A 21,081-nucleotide genomic window follows, 5' to 3' on the forward strand; every position below is an offset into this window, starting at 1 on the left:
GCCCCCTAAAATTACAAGTTCAACGTGTACTACTGTACTACTATTGGTACTACTGGACCAATGATCCGTTCCTTTGCCGGGCCTCATTAGTCGAACGGTTAATATATGGCTTCAACTTGCCGGGAGCCCCCTGATAATGACGGAACATCTGTGGTCGAACGGTTTATATATGACTTCATAACTTTCTGAGGCCTCTGTGGTCCTTACAAAATTACCTGTGTCAGAATGACATATCTCTGTCCCTGCTATTTCTTCAACCGTGGTGAAAACAAAGTTGCATTAATATAATCTTCTCAGGAAGGGCCTTTATTTGCGTAGTATGTGTTCTTATCTAATGACATATTTTATTTTTATCTATGAGCAAAACTACGCGACATTGACACCACAGACAAAAATGTCTCGATATATAGGGCTTTCCGCCCGTAAGTTGTTTTTATTTATTCATTTTTCCGGTCTGTTTTCAGTTTGACTTCCTGTTAAATTTACAGGGAAGAACTGAATTTATGTAAAAAATTCATTGATCATTTTAAAATAACAATCTGAAATCTCGGAATCTGATTGACCATTGTCAAATTTGTAAAATGACATAAAGGATTTTTTCTAATTCTTAATGGATCTAAAGGAGTCTGGAAACGAACTATCTACTTTCATAAGTTCTTCTACTATCAAGTTAAATTTCAGATACTTAAGTTCTGTTTAACCATGCCTTCTCCTACACATTATAAATTCTATATTGCCATGAATCCTACAGATTATTTTACGCTGTTTTTAAGAGTTATAAATTTTGTCAAACATAAACGAAACCACCAAGTAGGTCCACTTTTCTGTTTACTTAAGTGCATGAAAATAGCGAGAAGCACACAAGAAAACGAACTTATCTGGTATTATCAGTTATATACAGAGTTTATAATTTTCATATATTTTACATATTTATGAAGTATCTATTTTATAATACATGTTTGTTAAAATGTTTTAGATAAGAAAGCTTTCTTTCATTTTTTTTTTTCGGATTTTAGGTTTCTTTCATTGTTTTTCCAAAGGTGATTCGGGTATTTCGTATCAACAAAACGTTGTCATTTATAAACTTTCAATTCAATTTTGATTGGAATAAACTTCAATTACTTAAATGTTTTTCTTTTTTATATTTATGTGACCAAACTATTTATAATTATTTATATTTTTTGTTGTGTTTTCTTTTTTTTTCATTCAGATTTTAAAATTATATCCCAGGCTTAATGAGCTTATATTTTAATCGAGATTTTTCCTTCGCTGTTTTTGGCTACTGCCAAACTCTTTACCGAAATGTAGAAAACTAAAGTTGAATTTGCATAAAATATCGTAATAATAGTTAACGTATTGTTAGAAAAAAGTTACACTGTTAAGTTTCTCCCCGTTTGCTGAATGTCTTGTTTCTGTCGTGTTAAATAAGGCTTATTTTTACACTTTTGACAATTTAATTTATTTGGATGGGGCGTAATATTTTATAAAACATTGATTATCAAATCTAAAAAAAATACTAATAAAAAAGGGGGTTGTACAAAATTATTCCGTGTCTGGTAAAAAATTGCAATACAAATGCCGTGGAAATGGTGTCTTACTAAAATTGCCTGTCATATTCAACACACAACACTATATATTCAGATAACGCCCGATAGTATATAAGTTCCGTCCATTCTTTGTAAGTCTTCAAAACATTAAAACATAAATAGTAAATGATGTTAAAATAAAATTGGAACTTTGCCAAACTAGCTCATTTCATCAATGGGCAATGGCGCTTACACAATGAAAAGCCTAGTTTAACACCAAAAGTTCGAAACGATTTGAATAGTGTTTACATAAATTATCAAAGTATCTTACCAACCTTCAAACACGAAATAAATACTTACAAATGTACTGATCAAGGGGGGTCACTCCGTGTAGAGAATTACAAAATAATACATTCTTATTTGGTTAAAACTTATTTTATTCAACTACGCTTACAATTTACATACTGGGTAATGAAACAACATTATCATAAGCATACGATTTCTACTGGAAGCTATCATCTTATAATATCAGATTCTATCAGTTGTGGATATTTATTAATTTATTAATTAATAATAAGATAACTGCACATTTTAAATGTGACCTCAATTGGAAACTTATCTATCGCTGATTCACTGAGCTGTAAGACCCCTAGCAGGCCGCGTAATGTCAATTTAGGCATAAAGTCCTAGATCTCTGCCGATGAACTATATCTAAAAAGTCTTGTATCACTGTATTAAATCAAATATATCACCAGGATCACTACAGCTATTTTCTGAAGAAGAAAAAAACAGAATTAAAAATAGAAAAAGAAAAAAAGTCTCTACGTATGCATTGTATATGTTGCGTTAGATTATGGTAAGAAGGGTAGATGTAGCTGAAATTAAGGTATCTCTTTTGTCGAGAAGATCGTTAAATTACGTCACACGGATGAAGGTCTGCGTGACTGCATGATCACCACTTTTCGGCCTACTTCATACTTTTGTAACGATCAAATTCAGCAGGTATGATAAAACTTGCAAATACATGTATGTAGTCTTACCAGTGCCATATTTGCGTGCTGCTTAAGTTAAATCTTTTTTTTTTATTTTTAAGTAGAATAAGTCGAATATACACATGTAGAAATTAAATGTGCATTGTCCATATTGTCCTGTGATGATAATTTGGTCTTAACGATACTTTAGAAAGTTAAATAAAGGGTAAGTCTGCATATTGAGATTGAAAGTGTCAACAACTATACATATAGTTTAATTCTAAAAAATGTGTACCATCGTATAGAAGCTCAGTTGGTAAATCAACGCCACAGTAACAAGGGGGTGAATCCATGCGCGCGCATCCTTAAAGTTTTGATACCGCGAACACTTCATCGGTCGGTATTTCGAAGAAAAACGGGTGGTGTGAAGAAATCAGAAACGGTATGAATTTAATTTGTTTTGCAAAGAAGATGTCCTAACTTCTAGTTTTTATATACAAAATGTCTTGAAGTAACTCTTTCCTGTTTTGTCAGTATTTCGCGTTGAATGCGATTTTGATTCTGGATAGTGCGTACACCCGACGTTGAAATGTTACAGAAAATGAGCAATTATCGAATAAACTGGCCGTTTTAAACGGCTGGAAGTTATACTGTTGTAGAATCCTTTTCAAAAATATATTTTCAACCTTCGTTACAATTTATTTGCACTAAAAAAAGTATTTAAACGCACTATTTACAGAAAACAGAGATTATGATATTGCGTACACTCTAAAAAAATCCAGATACTGCGTACACATAACTATGCAATTGATAGAAAGTACAATTTATTCGAAGCAGTCTAAGGTTTATAAACTGGTAAAGCGGATTGCACGGGTGTCCCATTTGAAGAATTATTTAAAATTTACATCCTAGAAAATGTTTAGAATTAACATTCCTCTGAACGCAAGTACGAATGTAAATGCGGCAAATCGTTCAAGACATCTCACGATTTAAAACGCCATGAACCAAGAAAGAGCCAAACAAAGGAATTCAAATGTGATGAATGTGGCTTGGCCTTTTCTAATAATAAAGATCTTAGTGATCACAAAGATAAGCACGAGAATAGAAAACGTTATAAATGTGGAAAGTGTGGCAAAGCATTCAGGCTACAGACACTTCATGGGAAAAACATGGTAAATTAAATTGCACAAGAAAATAGCATATATTTGTAACTTGAACTAAAAACGCTTGCAACAAGTTATTTCTTTGGAATGCGTTCATGTTCCACGAACTTTTAACTCTGTTTCCTTTTCATGTGTTCCTTAAGAGTTTTGGTATGATTGAATAGTTTTTACAAATACTGCACTTGACAGGATCTTTACTTGCATATGAGAGATGGGACGAAATAGCTGCTTTGCTTGGAATTTTTTTCCCACAATGTTCACATGTAAATTTATTCCCTTCGTGCATTTTGGAGTGTCTGTAAAGATTGCATTTATACCTGAATGCTTTGCCACACTTTCCACATTTATGACTTTTTCTATTCTCGTGCTTATCTTTGTGATCACTAAGATCTTTATTATTAGAAAAGGCCAAGCCACATTCATCACATTTGAATTCCTTTGTTTGGCTCTTTCTTGGTTCATGGCGTTTTAAATCGTGAGATGTCTTGAACGATTTGCCGCATTTACATTCGTACTTGCGTTCAGAGGAATGACGCTGCATGTGTGTTTTGTAATGGTACTCCGAAAAAGCCACTTGACTACATATATCACATTTGTAGGGGCCATCTTGCCGATGTCGTGCCTCATGCTGTCTGAGAGAGATTCACTGGCAAAGAATTCACCACAAAATCGACAGAAATTCATTTTTCTTAAATAAGATATAAATTTGACTGTAAGAAGTAATTTATTTTGAAATGTTTAGAGTATTAAAATATTATCAAAGATAGACAATTATTCACCAGGTTTTACATAAATACCTAAACAAATTGCATAAATACATGTAAATTCTAAACATTTTCTAGGATGTAGATTTTTAAATAATTCTTCAAATTGGACACCGATGTAATCCGCTTTATCATTTTATAAAAACCTTAGACTTGCTTCGAATAAAAATGTACTTTCTATCAATTGCATAGATATGTTGTACGCAGTATCTGGGTTTTTTAGAGTGTACGCAATATCATAATCTCTGTTTTCTGTAAAAATAGTGCGTTTAAATACATTTTTAGTACAAATGAATTTGAAACAAAGGGTTTGAAAATATTATTTTTGAAAAGGATTCTACAAACAGTATAAACTTCCAGCCGTTTTAAAAAAAACGTCCAGTTTTAATCGATATTTGCTCATTTTCTGTAACATTTCAAACGCCGGGTGTACGCACTATCCAGAATCAAAAAATCGCATTCAACGCGAAATACTGACAAAAACAGGAAAGAGTTACTTCAAGACATTTTGTATATAAAAACTAGAAGTTAGGACATCTTCTTTGCAAAACAAATTAAATTCATACCTTTTCTGATTTCTTCACACCACCCGTTTTTCTTCGAAATACCGACCGATGAAGTGTTCGCGGTATCAGAACTTGAAGGATGCGCGCGCATGGATTAACCCCCTTGAGTAACTTTTAATTATTTTCACTTTTATATTTTAACCCTTCGCTCTGCCGTGTTACTATGATGTTGTTGTTGTTGTTGTTGTTGTTGTTGTTGTTTTTCTCCCTTTTTCACTTTGTCTTTTGTATGATCATTTGAATATACATGTATTTGGTTCTTATAAATTTCTACTTCTATTTTATGTTGTTGTTGTTGTTTTTTTAATTTCATTTTTGTAAAGACTACATTTCTAGTGATTTTTTTTAAAAAAATTCAACATTTTAAAATCAAACAATTCTAAACACACTACGATTACGAAATATTAATAATTTGAATATATGGTTCCATATATAACACACTTCATTTCATTATATTTCTTACATTTCTGATTATGCTTTTTCCTGATGTTTGACGTTTTCCCCAAACTTAACACAACCTGTGTACAAAAATATTCTATCTCATGCATTTGTAACTATCTGAAACAAAACTAATCAAATAAGAAAAAGATACATAAGGAAACAACACTGACAAGGACGCTCTGCCTACTGCGCTATCAAGGCACACGAAAATATGACGTTTTACTTTGTGTTTCATTTACTAGTATTAGGCTTCAGTCTACTTTACTTAGGTCTGTACTTCGGCAAAATGCCCCGAGGATAATATTTGAAAACAACGTGTGAAATATATCTCTAATATTTAATGCATATAAAACGTTTTTGAAACGTTCGTGTTTTGCAAAATTAAGATAATTCTGTTATATACATAGAATGATAGGTAGAAAAAACTTTAAACTCAAAATTTTCCAAGAAGTTATATATTATCCTTTTAAAATTTCATAGCGGACTTAAAAAGACGTAAACTGATAACCCGCTTGTTTTGCGTTACTATTGTTGTATATAAAGTAACGCTATATCTGTGAACATTAGCCTCCTTATCAATAACATAAGGCAATGGCATATTTTTTAAGTCTGCCCTTTAATAAAAGGGCGGACAACTCTTTGTCCCTTTCTCGTATGAGAAGGGGAATCTTGTGATGCGTGTATGTGGTCGCACGGTCACTTTCTTTCAAACATGTCCTCGATGCATGTATGTGGTCGCATGGTCGAAAATCTCTATTATAATGACAACGTTGACAGAGGCGTTTTGGTCCAGATTATAAAACCCTTATAAGGAGAAGTTAAATATTACTAGGAGTTGAGAAATAAAATATTATTTAAGAGGAGATTCAAAAGACTAAATAAAGAATAAAAAAGGTTTTAAAATTTCTAACATGCAAATCTTGAACTCTTACGCCATTTGCAATGTTATCAAGGGAGATTACTCTTACCGACTCTAGTTGTAGTGCAATATTAACATCCCTTTGGGTCCCTTACCTCATTTGCAATGTTTTAAGTGGATGTCACTCTAACCAACTCTTTTTTAGAAATGCAACAGTAACCTCCCTTTTGAACCTTTACGGCATTTGCAATGCTATCAGGGCAGGTCACTCTAATCGACCTCTTTCTGTGTGCAACAAGTACCTCTCTTTGAACCATTACGCCATTTGCACTGTCATCAGGGGAGGTCACTCGAATCAACCCATTTTTGTATGTAACAGTTACCTCTCGTTGAACCTATACACCATTTGCAATGTCATCAGGGGACGTTACTCTTATCGACTATATATTTTTTTGCAACAGTTACCTCCCTTTGAACCCTTACGCCATTTGCACTGTTTTAAGTGAATGTCACTCTAACTTACTCTTTTTTTAGAATGCAACAGTAACCTCCCTTTTGAACCTTTACGCCATTTGCGATGCCATCAGGGCAGGTCACTCTAATCGACCTCTTTCTGAGTGCGACAAGTACCTCTCTTTGAACCATTACGCCATTTGCACTGTCATCAGGGGAGGTCACTCGAATCAACTCATTTTTGTATGTAACAGTTACCTCTCGTTGAACCTATACATCATTTGCAATGTCATCAGGGGACGTTACTCTTATCGACTATATATTTTTTTGCAACAGTTACCTCCCTTTGAACCCTTACGCCATTTGCACTGTCATCAGGGGAGGTCAGTCTAATCGACTCTTTTTGTGTGTGCAACATTTACCTCTCGTTGAACCCATACGCCATTTGCAATGTCATCAGGGGAGGTTACTCTTATCGACTATATTTTGTGTGCAACAGTTACCTCCCTTTGAACCACTACGTCATTTGCAATGCAATCAGTGGAGGTCATTCTAATCGACACATTTTTTGTGCAACAGTTACCTCCCTTTGAACCACTACGCCATTTGCAATGTCATCAGGGGAGGTCACTTGAATCAACTCATTTATAGCACAACGGTCAACTCCCTTAAAACCTTTACCCCGTAATTTTTTTTCGTGTTTTCTAAGATACGATATGCAAATAAATCAGTTTTAGTTCGGACGAGAAATCTTTTTTAAAGATACTTCTTTTATTCCTCTGAATCTTTTAATTTTCATCATCAGCTTCTACCAACTTGTAAGAAGCTCTTTTTAATATCGTTATTCCTTGCGTTATATAATACCTTTTTTATTATAGAAATAAATTACATCTACATACAATGTACGTTAGCTTATCTATTGTGAGTTATTTAAGGATCTGAATTCTATGCGATAACAGTCCGTACTGAGTACCTGAACTACAATTATACACAAAAGTTATTTCTGAAAAAGAAATATGTTTCTTTTATACATGTAAATGTGAAAAAAACCCACAAGAATCACGGCAATAATTATAATCATAATAATTTCAAAATATTCACTTTCAGATATTCTGGCGTGCTTGTTAATTCTGGCACATACAACCCATGTTGGTATGTATTTTAATCTGTTTCAAAAAGTATGTTGCTGTTTTACATTTTTTTCGATTACAAGAAAATTAAGTCACAATTCCTTATCAAGTATCTATGCATATGAATCCTCAGAAATGGATATGTTTTTTCTTCTCTTTTTCCTTCTTTAGAAAGGGCAAAATGTGTTTATTACTGCGGATTACTAGCGGATTTCTTTATACTTATCACCTGAGGAAAGCTGCACTGAATGTGAAATAAATGCTTGATAAAAGTAATTAAACAAAACAAAAACACCACAAACAAAGAGGTCTTTTGACTTCAATACTAATAAATACGAGTATATTTGTACTTATAGCTGTACTAAATGCTAAGATATCAAACGATTGTTCAAATGTATAAGTAACTTTTGGGAAACTGTAACAAAACTGTAACAAAACATCAAAAATGAAAATGCTTTGAGAGACAATAACAGTATCAATTTTGAAGCTAAATGGACATTAAAGAAATCCGACTTTCCACAACCCGGCCATGAGCATGGATTTTGTATTTGTCAGTGTCTAATTGTATTCATTTTTTATAACGTATAAGTATTGTATTTTTATTGTAGCGTCTCTCCAGTGTTATACATGTTCAGGCATTGACGATGTTAGCAATTGCACCCATAGTGTCCAGTGCACCTCTGACCAAGTAAGCATCGTCTTTAGTTAATCTTTGATTATTTATTTAGAGATGCCAAACTGTATGCTTTGTCTTTGTCAGTTCAGTTTGAGAGACTAATGTGAAGTCTATGTTGATTGTAGTTGTCGCCTTTTTATGTAGTCCTTCTAATTGACATTCAATGCATCGTGAATTCTAGACTTTTACATGTATCTTTTTAATTTGTCCTTGTAAGTTTTTAGAATACTTTTTATTATATTTATACCATAACTTTTGCCTTTTCATATTGTTGCAGTCATTTTAGAGTGTAAGTGTATTGTGAATTGTATATCCCTATGGTAGCCAATTTGCCCAAGCTATAATATATTCTATATCGTTACCATTGCCTTTTCATTTTGTCATTGTCATTTCAGTGTTTAATCTAATTGTGAACTCTATTGATTGTGAATGGCGCTTTTTCACTTTGTCCAAGTGACCTTGTCAATTGGCCTAGTCTATAGTGAACTATATCATTATGTATATATCGTTAACTTTGCTTTTTCGTTATGTCATTGTCAGAATGTAATTGTGACAACATTTGCCTGTTCATTTTGTCTTTGACATTTTGTAAGTCTATTGTAACAGTTGCTTTTTCATCTTGTCTAAATCCGTAGTTTATCGTTTTTACGCTTATGCCGTTGTTATATTACACTTCTGTAATAAAGAGAATTAAGTCATGATTTTATTACATAGGAAACAATGGAAGTCATATGTCAAATACTTTTTCTAAAATTAACATATCTCACAATCTTTCTTTATAGTCGTGTTTCTTAGACACCATTACCAATGGTCAAAGTCGGTTGTACATGTTAGGATGTATAGACAGGCATGTAAGTACGATTAAAGAAATTAATTCATTAAAAATTATTCTGTTTTATTAACAATAAAAATACAAAAATGAATATTATAATATACCATGCACATTTTGTAAGTTTGATATTACATTATTACTCTTAGGTGCAATCGATGTAGATGTTGTTTAAGTTACACTTACCGGATAGAATATTCTGAAATTTAAGTAAGTGTACTCCTCTCGAAAAAGGTGCTTCTCTAAAATTTAAAAATAACGTATGCGACTTTTAAGGAGAAAAAATAAAAGCAACTCCTCAGCCACAATTGGGAGGGGGATGATTTTCTTTTTATATTTCTAAAACTGCATACCTTGTACAGGTAACAGTTTCAACGACAACAGGAACCTAAATAAGCTTTAGAAATATATATGGAATGTATGTAATGAAATGCGGAATGCCACCATTTGCCAACGTTCGTATATTGGTATGATTTAACATTGCAGCAATGCGGTATGCAAGGAAGCGGTACATCTAACTTGATTGGGCGAGACATACAACAACGCAACAAAGACAGATGTCATGAATGCTGCGGCAATGATAACTGCAACAAACATCTTTGCGTACATCTAAAACGTATGATTTACGTTTTTATATTTCAACTTTTTGAAAAGAGAATCCTATGAGCATTTTTTTTCTCAAAACACGAGTTTTTCACAAACCTGTAGTTTTAGAAAGTCGAAACGCAGGCGAGCAAGTAACGACATAATTCACGATTTATTGTTCATTTCAGTATACATATTAATCTGATAAATTCATAAATTTTAGGTAAGAAAGTTTCATGACCTGCCATTTAATAGCATAATAAATTTGGCATTTAGTCAGTGTCCAGTTGTAAGCAGTGCGAAAATATAAAGATGGGACAGGTGGACTTTGTCGTTTCTTCGTGATTTTCGTTCTATTTTTTTTTGGTGTTGTTGTTTTGTGTGGGGGTGTTGTTTGTTTTTAGCTCACCTGTTACAAAGTGACATGGTGAGCTTTTGTGATCGCTTTCCGTCCGGCGTCCGCCCGTCCGTCCGTAAACTTTAACTTTAACTCTCCTCATAAACCGCTCAGCCAAATTCACCCAAACTTCACAGAAATGTTCCTTTAGTAGTCAACTTTAAAAATTGTTCAAAAAAGTTAATTCCATGCAGAACTCTGGTTGCCATGGGAGCCAAAAGAAAAAACTTAAAAAATCTTCTTTTAAAAAACCAAAAGAGCTAAAGCTTAGATATTTTGCATGAAACATCGTCTAGTCAGTATCTACCAAGTTTGTTCAATTAAAATTCCTGGGGTCAAAACTGGTTCCGCCCCGGAGGGTCATATATGTTTCTTATATGTAATTAGTAAAACCTTAGAAAATCTTTTAAAAATCCCAAAGAGCTAGAGCTAAGATATTAAGCATGAAACATCTTCTAATGGGTGTCTACCAAGTTTGTTCAAATAAAAGCCCTGGGGTCAAAATTGGCCCCGCCCCGGGGGTCATTGATTTTCCTTATATGTGTATATCATTGATTTTCCTTATATGTGTATGGTAAAAACTTAAAAAAAACCTTCTTTTAAAAAATCCAAAGAGCTAGAGTTTAGATACTTAGCATGAAATATCTTCTTGTGAGTGTCTACCAAGTTTGTTAAAATAAAAGCCCTTGGATCAAAATTGGCCCCGCCTGGGGGTGGGGCCATTGTTTTTCCCTATATGTGTATAGTAAAAACTTAAAAAAAATCAAATGGGTGTTTACCAATTTTTGTTAAAAGCCCTTGGGTTAAAACTGGGCCCGCCCCGGGGGTCTATATACAGGTGAGAGATGTCAGGTCCATCATGGCCCTCTTGTCTTTATTGTCTTGACAAAAAATAAATACAACATAACGTAAACCTGCCACTATGAATGACAATTTCTTTAATTTAAAACTCAAGTTAACTAAAACAGTGTATTTAATTGCCATTTTAGCCACACAATGTACTGATGACGCAAGAGTTGACTGTTCTTTCCTCAGCACCGTGACTGACATATGCAAGGATATCCATCATGCGAAGAAAGTATGCCCGCACTTTTGTGACCTCTGCTCCTTGGGTATGTTCTCATCTTAATGATGATGTGGTGTAACATAAACATTATTGTATTATTCCTCAGCTAGTAAAACTCTTTTAACATTTTTCACCTTACTTAATACTAGTATCTTAAATTTGCTTGTCCATCAATCTTGACTAAACCACTCATTTCTTTTATGAATAAAAAGAAGTACTGACGGAATAGCGAACAGTGCAGACAATGATCAAACAGCACGGATATACCAGCTGATCTTGATCTGCACTGGTCACCTTGGTATATCTAATTGCAATCTGATTAAAATCAGCTCCTAAATAACGCTACGCATTAGGTGTAAGAAATAAGTAAATCTGAACTTTAGACCAGTCCTCTTTAATGTTCACCGCCGTATATGAGTACCTCTGCGGACGTTTCTAAATTCAAAATTTCACGATTTTCATGTATAAATATTAAATAGATCTACTGATGAAGCCGTTACTTGGATCGTAGACAGTAACTGGTACTTACTACTCTCGCCCTTGAACAGGCAAAATTTAACCGAGCCTGCGATATTTTACAATTGTGTTGTTTATGGCATTGGGAAAGGTTTCTTTGTGGGCTCCTTTGTTTTCTATTTTATATTACCTAAGTCTACTTCATGCCAATGTCAGAACATAATTTAAGTACCACTTTGAAAATGGCCAAATTTGGTATATTAAAAAGGCTATATGTTATAAATTTAGATATACATGTAGCCGATTTTTCTAACGAGAGATTTTAATGGTAGCTGCCTTATTGCTTCTGTCAAAACACTCGTTATTACAACAACAATGTTTTTCTCACAAAATAAAGCATTATTTTGTCACAGAAGTAAAATATGTACTTCACATTAGAGATCCACAAATGTTATTTAGGCCTTTCTTTATGAAAACTGTTTATATGATGCCTAAGGTAAGAAATACTTACATTATGAATGATCACCAGGAACTTTGAGTGATATGATTTCTTTTTGTCTATATGGTAATAGTGAGGTGTGTATTGAATATTTTTTTAACTTTATTTATTTGAATATTCAATTATTTCGCATGTTTATTGAAGTCGATGGCATGTGGTCTCTATGGAGCACGTGGTCGTCTTGTGACGTCACATGTGGAAATTCCACACAGACTCGGACTCGAACTTGTACAAACCCTTCCCCGGCAAATGGAGGTTTAAACTGCTCTGGAAATGCAACCGACACAACAGTGTGTAGCAAACAAGAATGTCCTGGTAAGTGTAATAGGAACTGAATCACTATAAAGGCGTTTATTTGAAATTTTTTCGTTTTTCTGCATTTTTTTGCATTGGCGAAGAAGTAAAAATTAAAGTAGCGAACATTATTCTTTAACATTGCATGATAAAAGTAAATTAATTTGGAACAAATCTAATAATAAAAACGTCTGGGATCATGATCCTTTTTATCAAAATATCTGCCCACTAAAGTGAATTTTCATACTTTTAGTCCTTTCTTATGAGCAGATAACTCAAATTCAACTTTTACCGACATCATTTTTTATTTCAAATGTCCTTTGAATTGAAATTTCTGTATGATGCAAAGTTTCAGAAAAAAATATGTTCACTGGTTTAATTTATCTTTCTTTGCCCATCAACAAAATGTAGGAAATTTTTAAAACATAATCTTTGTTTAAAAAAAAAAATACCGGACCGATAGCTTTGCAGATTTTAGAGTCATTAATATTGTAAGATTGCTTTAGTGTAGAACTTCTTTACTAACTTTTAATCAATGTCATTGAGTTGTTTATAGCTGTACTCTCCTTTAGATATCTGTATTTGGTGCCAATAAATAGCTTTAGTGTAACAATAATCATTTTATATAGATTTCGACTAGAAATATATTTAGTCAAGAAGACAAGTTATAAATATCAAATATCCACAAATATCAATTAAGTGACTTGTTTCGTATGAAGTTGGTTATAAGATTTGGCATTATATATAATTATTAAAATAAGATTCACCATTGCCAGACTGGGAATCAAAACTGCGTCGTATCCTACAAACGCAGCAATCTTGGAACGAAAAATGTATGTTTTTGTTTATAACTCTTTTTGTTGGAAATGGCTGAAAACCAGATACAGTATATGTATCAACACGTTCGTTCGGTACGTTGATTGCAAACAAAAGTTATAGAGAACTTGCAACTCGAAGCGGGCCAGAAAACGACGCAGTTCATAATGCTTTATCCATCGCTTTTTTTCCATTTAAATCAGTTATATACTCTTGTCAGAATTTACCATCAAATTTAAAATATAATTTTGCATCATTTACTAAATTTTCGTTATAAAGAAATGTTTTATTTCATTTGAAAGAATGTTTATTTTGAAAGAAAATAATGATTTGTACGAAATGATACGACGCAGTTGAAAAGAAAATATGATACGACGCAGTTGTATTTTCATTGTAGGCTGTATATTGGTCGAACAGCTATTTAATAATGTGCTACTAAAGGAGGCTAAAAACGTCCAACAACATTTCGTGTTTGCGAATTTTTGTACACAAGTCATAAGCAGAGGTCACTCATAGGTTCCACAGAAACGGAAAATGTAATAAAAATTCTATTAAGGCTTCATTTTTTGGTCGCTCTTTAAGCACCTGTCATAAGCATCCACAAATTCCGTTCATGTTTATCTCAAAAGTAGCTTCCGAAATGTAAATTTTCAAATTAAATGCTATATTGGAAATGATACAACATATTCTAAATATTTAAAAGCAACAGGACATTGCTATAAACCGTGAATGATTAGTATTTTTTTTATCAAAAGCAAGTGATTATTCGGTTAAAATAGACTTATAGTGGCAAAATTATCCACGTTGAAAAGACTGCAAAAATATACAACTGCGTTGTATCATATTTTATTTTCAACAGCGTCAAAAATTTCGTAAAATACAATTAAGTTATTATTGCCTTTCAAAATAAACATCTTTTTAATCAAATTTTGGTAAATGATGTAAAATTATAGTTTGAAGTTTATGGTTAACTCTGAAATAAGTATATAATTGATCTGAATAAAAAAAAACGATGGTTAAAGCAATATGAACTGAGTCGTATCCACAAAACCCCATAAAATTTCTGACCCTATAACTTTTGTTTGACAAAATAGTTGTGCAAACAACATATACCGAACGAAGCGGAAAATAGTGGAGCGTATTTATACATATATCTGGTTTTCAGTCTTTTCAAACAAAAAAGAGTAATAAACAAAAATATACCTTTTTCGTTCCAAGATGGCGGCGTTTGTAGGATACGACACATCGTTGAATCCCAGCCCTGATCGTATTCGTTAAAAGCAATTTAACTTTTAGTACATGGTGGATGGACGACTTGGGCCACGTGGGAGGTATGTTCTGTAACATGTGATATTGGATTGCAAAAACGTCACCGGACGTGCACGAACCCGGTACCTTCAAGATTTGGTGATCACTGTTTCGGTGATCCGAATGACGTCAGGATTTGTAAACAAGGACCATGCGCTAGTAAGCTTGTTAGAGTATCAAAAGCTATTATTATTCACAATTGTTATAAAGATTCCATGTTTACTCATCTTTACTCATGAATTCAATGCTTTATAGGACCATTAAATACTTTTTATGCACGATACTGTTTGTGAAAAAAAAGCAAAAGAAAAGTCGAACTCGCAGAGCATTTAAGTGTTCTCTTAGGGAAGGGCCTGTACTAGGTAATCAAAAGAAAATAGATAAAAAAGCAAAAGTTACCACTATTCACTGGGGCTGGGTTTAAAATTAAAAGGGCCAAACTCAAGGAACAATAAATGTTAGATTGTCGAGGTCATTTTTTCCGCTTCTGTCATACACCTACAGGTAAGAAAGAAAAGTTAATCAATAGACGACGGTTCCCAATGACGTTTTTTTACATGACAGGGCTGAAAATATTTTTGTCGATTTTATACCATTTGATAACGGTAAATACAAATAACTTGTTTGCAAAGTTTCAGATCATTCGCTTACTCTGTTTTTTCCAGATTTACCATTTTATTGTGTAAAAACGCCCTAAACGTGAAAGTGTTTCAAAAACAACTTTAATTCAAATGGCTAATCACATTTAATATCAATTTTTAATGAAATTGTTAGTATATGCAGTATATCCTTATTGTCATTTTCATATTTTGCGTGGTAAGTCTCAGTAAAATGTTCGGTTGTACCGACGTAGACGATGTGTTGGCATAGCACAATATGATTGCATCACATGAAAAATGTTAAAGTGTAGTTGTTTTGCATTTTCATATCATATGTCTATAGATGGAGGCTGGACACAATGGGGAACTTGGAGCAGTTGTAGCTTGACATGCGGCGGTGGGGTGCGATCCCAGTCTAGAACATGTACAAACCCACGGCCTTCTTCAAGTGGGGCGTACTGTGAAGGTGACAATGTAAAAGTTACAGCTTGTAACACTGGTAGTTGTGGTATGTACGCTACATTTAGAAAATACAAAATGTTAGACGACACCAAATGCATATTTAGAAAGCATCAGAAATGCCGTGGTCGATTTAAATCGACTCGATATAAAAAGTCACTAAAAAAACATACCTTAGCCGATATATTTTGGCCGTGCACGTGGACTTTTGTGGTCACGTGTCCTCGGTGATAAATTTTCACAATGCGACCTGACGTTTTGCACAATCTTGCATTATTTTAACAATTCTTCATTGTAGGATATAAACGGCATATTTGTTCAAAGAAACCTGTCACTTATTTTCCTTCGAAAATGATCGTATATTTTAATTAACAAAACATGCTGCTTTTTAATATTTCTCTTTCTTCTGTTGCGACCGTCTCTTCATCGTTAACAGGTACGCTGAAGACCTGAAATTAGTCATCAATTGCTCTGATGATTAATAAAGCGGTCATTTTGACGAAATTATGTAGACCTTTTCTCACTAGCAAATAATATATAATGTGCACACCTTGTTCAAGTTAAAAAGCGTATACTTAATTTATATTAAATTTATAATTGCAGTTCCAAACATTATCTTTAACGCATATCAATTGACTGACCTGACTCCTATCATCAACCAGACCATGGTTTTTACCCAAATCCTTGTTAACGACGGTAATGCTTACAATTCTTCGACTGGAGTCTTCACGGCACCAACTAATGGAACATATTCTTTTAGTGCTCAGCTATGTATTGTGTCAGTTCATAACGGCTTTTTTGCAATTAAAGTCAACGACAGAACTGTGGTTTCTAAGTATTTATATGGATACAACTCACTTGAATGTGGATTTCTTCAAACTGTGGCGAGAATAAAGGATAATGACAGAGTGATTGTACAGTGGGGGGAATATTCTTACCCAAAGAATATTGTTCTAGCACAAGCCAATTACTCGAGAAATTTCTTTGCAGGCTCTTTAATACACATCTAAAATTAAATTTACACATTTATACTAACGTCATGGAATAAAATACTTAAAGCGATATTTGTTAATTGAAACATTAAAGCATTCTTTAAAAAGTTGATGCCATTGTTATTATGTGAAAGACACAATACGGCATCAAATATCCAAGAAGATAATATAGTACATATGTAATAAGTATAGTTTCAGCTGTCAGTTAATAAAATATATACATTTATTTCATGCTTTAAATTGGTGATTGATTCCCCTCCCACGACCATGCCAGTTTGGTGAGGGTAGGGTGGGTAGGTTTCTCCAAACTATTATTTTTATGTCTATAATTATATGGATTTTAATACAAATTGCGAATGCTTACCATCTATTTAAAGTGTAGAACCAAAGTTTAAAAGTTTTACAAAACATGTATTCCAGTTTGTATATTTACAATTACAAAACCTTTGTGCAGATAAATATATATGATTCTCGTTGTCAGATTCGGCTTTCCTGTTAACATCAACGATTTATTTTGTTTTGGAAAACATTTTTTTTTTTTGGGGGGGGGGGGGCTGTGAGATATCTGAGGGTAGGTAGCAAGTTTGAAAACAAAGAATGTTTTATTGAAAGTCATACTGCTTTAAATTTAAAATTGTATTTGATAATTTCACAGTTAAAATTACAAAAAAAATATATTTTTCTGATTATGATTATTTCAAATTCTCATTATGTGGTACCTAAACATTTATTTTCGGTTACAAATACCTACATATTCAAATATTATCAGGCCTGTTTAAAAAGTAAAACAACAAGATGGAATCAGTTAATAACTAAAATAGCAATTGTAATTAAATCTGCAAATAGATGTTGTTGTTGTTTTTTCAATTCATTAAATTCACTTGTCACCAAACATCCCCTCTTTAATTTTTGGTTAAATTCATAACAGTCTGATTATTACGTTCTCCTCCACATTCAAACCTGAAAGACATTTTGACTTATTCTAGGAGCATTGTTGTAATGCATTGTGTACAAGCGATGGAAGTAATCTGATGGAAAGATAAATAAGTTACCAAGCAATCGAACGATAAGCTTCTACTCAATACCATGTTTAGCTTCTTGGCAAACTCCTCACACGGGTTAATTCACGTTTTGCTACTTTAACTACTCATCATAGAGGTTACGTCACGCTTTGCTACTTCAAGCACTGCCCCCCCCCCCCCCCCACTGAAACCCACGTGACGATAGTTGTAACATGTGACAAAAACATGGCGGTCAGTTCAGAACGCCAAGGATCCCATATCCATCTGGCAGATTCACAATTACATCCTTACCAGATAGAAATATGTTCAAAAAAACTCAGTTTGTTAACACTTTAAAACAAGTACCGGGCTCAGCCGTTCAATAGCTATTGTTTACTATATATACGGCGTCACAGTAAAAATATTTTGTCACAGTAGATCTAAAAATATCTTTTGTTATGTTTACAAAATAATTTTTATACATATATTTTTTACATTCTTGTACATAATGCATAACAATTTAATGAAAGAAAACTAAAATGGTATAAAGTTTTCTATTTCTAAATTAAAAGTGAAAAATATATTTGTCTCTCAGACGACCGAATTTACTTGTGGTGGCAGTGATTTCTGTACTGATCAGGGGAAGTAACCGCTGCGTCTTGGATGTATGGAAAATATGGTCGATTTACATAAACAGTGTAAAAGTGAGACACGTGATACGTGATTTGTTAATCTAGAAATATATAATTATATGTATGTTTACCGAGAGGTTCATTGCCTGACGAATGCCAATCACATTAGAATAAAATATGTGTTGATAGCAATTATACTTATATGTAGATAACAAAATCAGTGTGTGTAATTGTCAGAAATAGATTGGCGGGACAAGAAGTCTGCAAGTGTGAATAGGTTAATTTTGTGCGAATTGTTTCCCTTCCCTTTCAAAACAATCTTATTCCGCCTTTTTGACAAAATTGAATATAAAGCTGTCAATGTGTCAAACATGTGCCAAATAAGTGTGATGTTGATCATGCGTTTCAAAAATTAATAGATTACAAATGATTGTATATTTCCGTTGCCATTGTATGTGGATGTAAGTGAAAGAGCATGTCCGTTACGAACATTTAAACTTGTAAATTAACATATGAAAATTATTATAATTATTTTAAAAAAATGATTGTTGCATATTTATTTTTGAAAATCGGCACGAAATATTTTGAATAATTTATAATTACTATATTGACAATAATAACATAACAAAACAAAACATATAATGAACCAAAAAGGAACTTTCCCAGTATTCAAGTGCAGATATACGATATACACAAATATGAAAATCAAGTTTAAGGTAGATTTATATCTATTTAAAGAGTATTTTATTGTGAGTGTTAGTGATAAAAATTATTGCTGAGGGTTTATCCAAAAGTAGTGAAATGCTAGTTAAAATGCAGTAAATGCCCAACAAAATCACAAATTAATATCGGGTATAACCATCTTCAGCACGAAGGACTGCCTGGCTGGCATCGTTGGTGCATAGAACGGATCAGCGTATTGATTTCAGATTTTGGAATGCTCCATTTCTGAATTAAGGCTTGTCTTAGCTGATTGAAGTTCGACAATGGAATAGGGTGACGTCTAAAACACTGGTCCAAATTATCCCAAAGGTGTTCAATTGGATTCAGATCAAGGCTTTTGGTAGATCAGTCATTAATAAATGCAATGTTATTCGCCCTTAAAAAATTCACAGTGTCCCTAGCTGTATGGCTTGTGTCATTATCATATTGAAACAGTGTGATATTTTGGAACACTGTGATAATATACCTCGCAAAAATTTCATCTCAGAAGTTGAATTGGGCATTCAAATTCCCTTCGATAACGACGGGATTGGTGCGAATTCCATGTGCAATGCCTGCTCAGACCAAGACAGAACCCTTAACCCCAAAACAAGGTCGGTCAAGTACACAGGAATTGGCAAAACATTCATTTCTCCTACAGTATACTCGAACCCTGCAATCAGCTCGATAAATGGAAAACCTCGACTCTTCAGAGAAATGAAAGCTATTCCATTGTTGTCTAAGCCAGCGTTAGTATGTACGTACCCAATTAAGAAGATTTACGCGGTGACGTCTCCTCAAAACACAACCAACGTATGATCGACGTCCATGTAGCCCACCGGATAAACACTTGTTATGTGTGCCAGGGATGTTAGCGGCAGTAGTTGTGGCAGTTTAGATGGCGATTGCGCAGGTGGGTGCTCCGAATATAGCGGTATTGGTCGATCTTCTGTACGCTCTGTTGCTTAAAAACTTTGCCTTAGGTGTCGAATAGCAGGAGTAGAGCATCCAATATTCATAGCGACGGCATTCATAGTCATACAAGCATTAAGCATGCCAATGGCTCGTTCGCGTAAATTTTGCGGAATTCTAGGTATATCAAAAGAAAACTAAAAAAATCAACGTCTTGTTCCTTTTGACACGAAAGTCAATGAATTTCACTTTAATGTTTCATAAAATATAAACGAATCTGCTGGTTGTGCAACCAAAATGTGTTTGAAGAAGATTTTTTTTGTGTATTGAAGCTTTATTTCGAACATGCAAATTAACACATTCACACAAGATTGGCAGAAATATATTTTGTCTTGTTTGGTGAACATTAAGACTTACAGATGTGAATAAATGAGCATACAATCGCCCTGGATTGACACTTGTCAAATCTCAAAATATGAATATTACCAATTTATATCTTCAATCAGAAGCTAGAAGACTGAAACCCAAAACCGAGTGTGCCATATACATTGTCTTAAGGATTGGGCATATTAAAGGATTTCAAGATAGCATACAAACCCACTTTCCTGTAAAAAGAAATACGTGCGAGTATTGTAAATATTCATGACTCGGTAGCCATCTTGTCAAGTTTGCAACCAATTATCTCGCTTGAACCAAGTGTGCAACCACCTTACGTCCTGTCTGTACAATTTCTAATGCCACAAAAGCAACAAATCAAGAATCACTTTTGTATAATAAACTGATAAAATCAGGGTTTAATATTATATTGGAGAAGCAAACTTTTATCTAATTTAAAGGGCAGCGTGAACGAGTGGTTAAAAAATGTCCTCGAGCCGTACTAGGTTAGGTCAATTTTCTCTCGAAATCTAAACAGGGTTAATATTATACAAGTTTCAGAGAAGACGAAGGCATATTGTGTCTAATTTGAATTTCTTAGACTGGTTTA

General features: G+C 33.5%; 1 protein-coding gene across 1 annotated transcript in view; it reads left to right on the forward strand.

Moving 5' to 3' along the window:
• The first annotated feature begins 308 nt into the window (after positions 1-308).
• The window catches only part of LOC132748390 (A disintegrin and metalloproteinase with thrombospondin motifs adt-1-like), a 46,024-nt gene continuing 25,251 nt past the window's right edge, over positions 309-21,081 (forward strand). Inside the window, exons 1-10 of the mRNA XM_060737975.1 lie at positions 309-422; positions 7,851-7,895; positions 8,482-8,561; positions 9,332-9,400; positions 9,865-9,994; positions 11,350-11,472; positions 12,526-12,714; positions 14,782-14,958; positions 15,742-15,906; positions 16,461-16,853. Coding sequence (XP_060593958.1) covers positions 320-422; positions 7,851-7,895; positions 8,482-8,561; positions 9,332-9,400; positions 9,865-9,994; positions 11,350-11,472; positions 12,526-12,714; positions 14,782-14,958; positions 15,742-15,906; positions 16,461-16,853 — 1,474 coding nt within the window. The 5' untranslated portion in view covers positions 309-319. The remainder of the gene's footprint in view (positions 423-7,850; positions 7,896-8,481; positions 8,562-9,331; positions 9,401-9,864; positions 9,995-11,349; positions 11,473-12,525; positions 12,715-14,781; positions 14,959-15,741; positions 15,907-16,460; positions 16,854-21,081) is intronic.

Source organism: Ruditapes philippinarum, unplaced genomic scaffold (genome assembly GCF_026571515.1).
Source record: "Ruditapes philippinarum isolate M1 unplaced genomic scaffold, ASM2657151v2 ctg1310_1_1_1_1, whole genome shotgun sequence".
Lineage (NCBI taxonomy): Eukaryota > Metazoa > Mollusca > Bivalvia > Venerida > Veneridae > Ruditapes > Ruditapes philippinarum.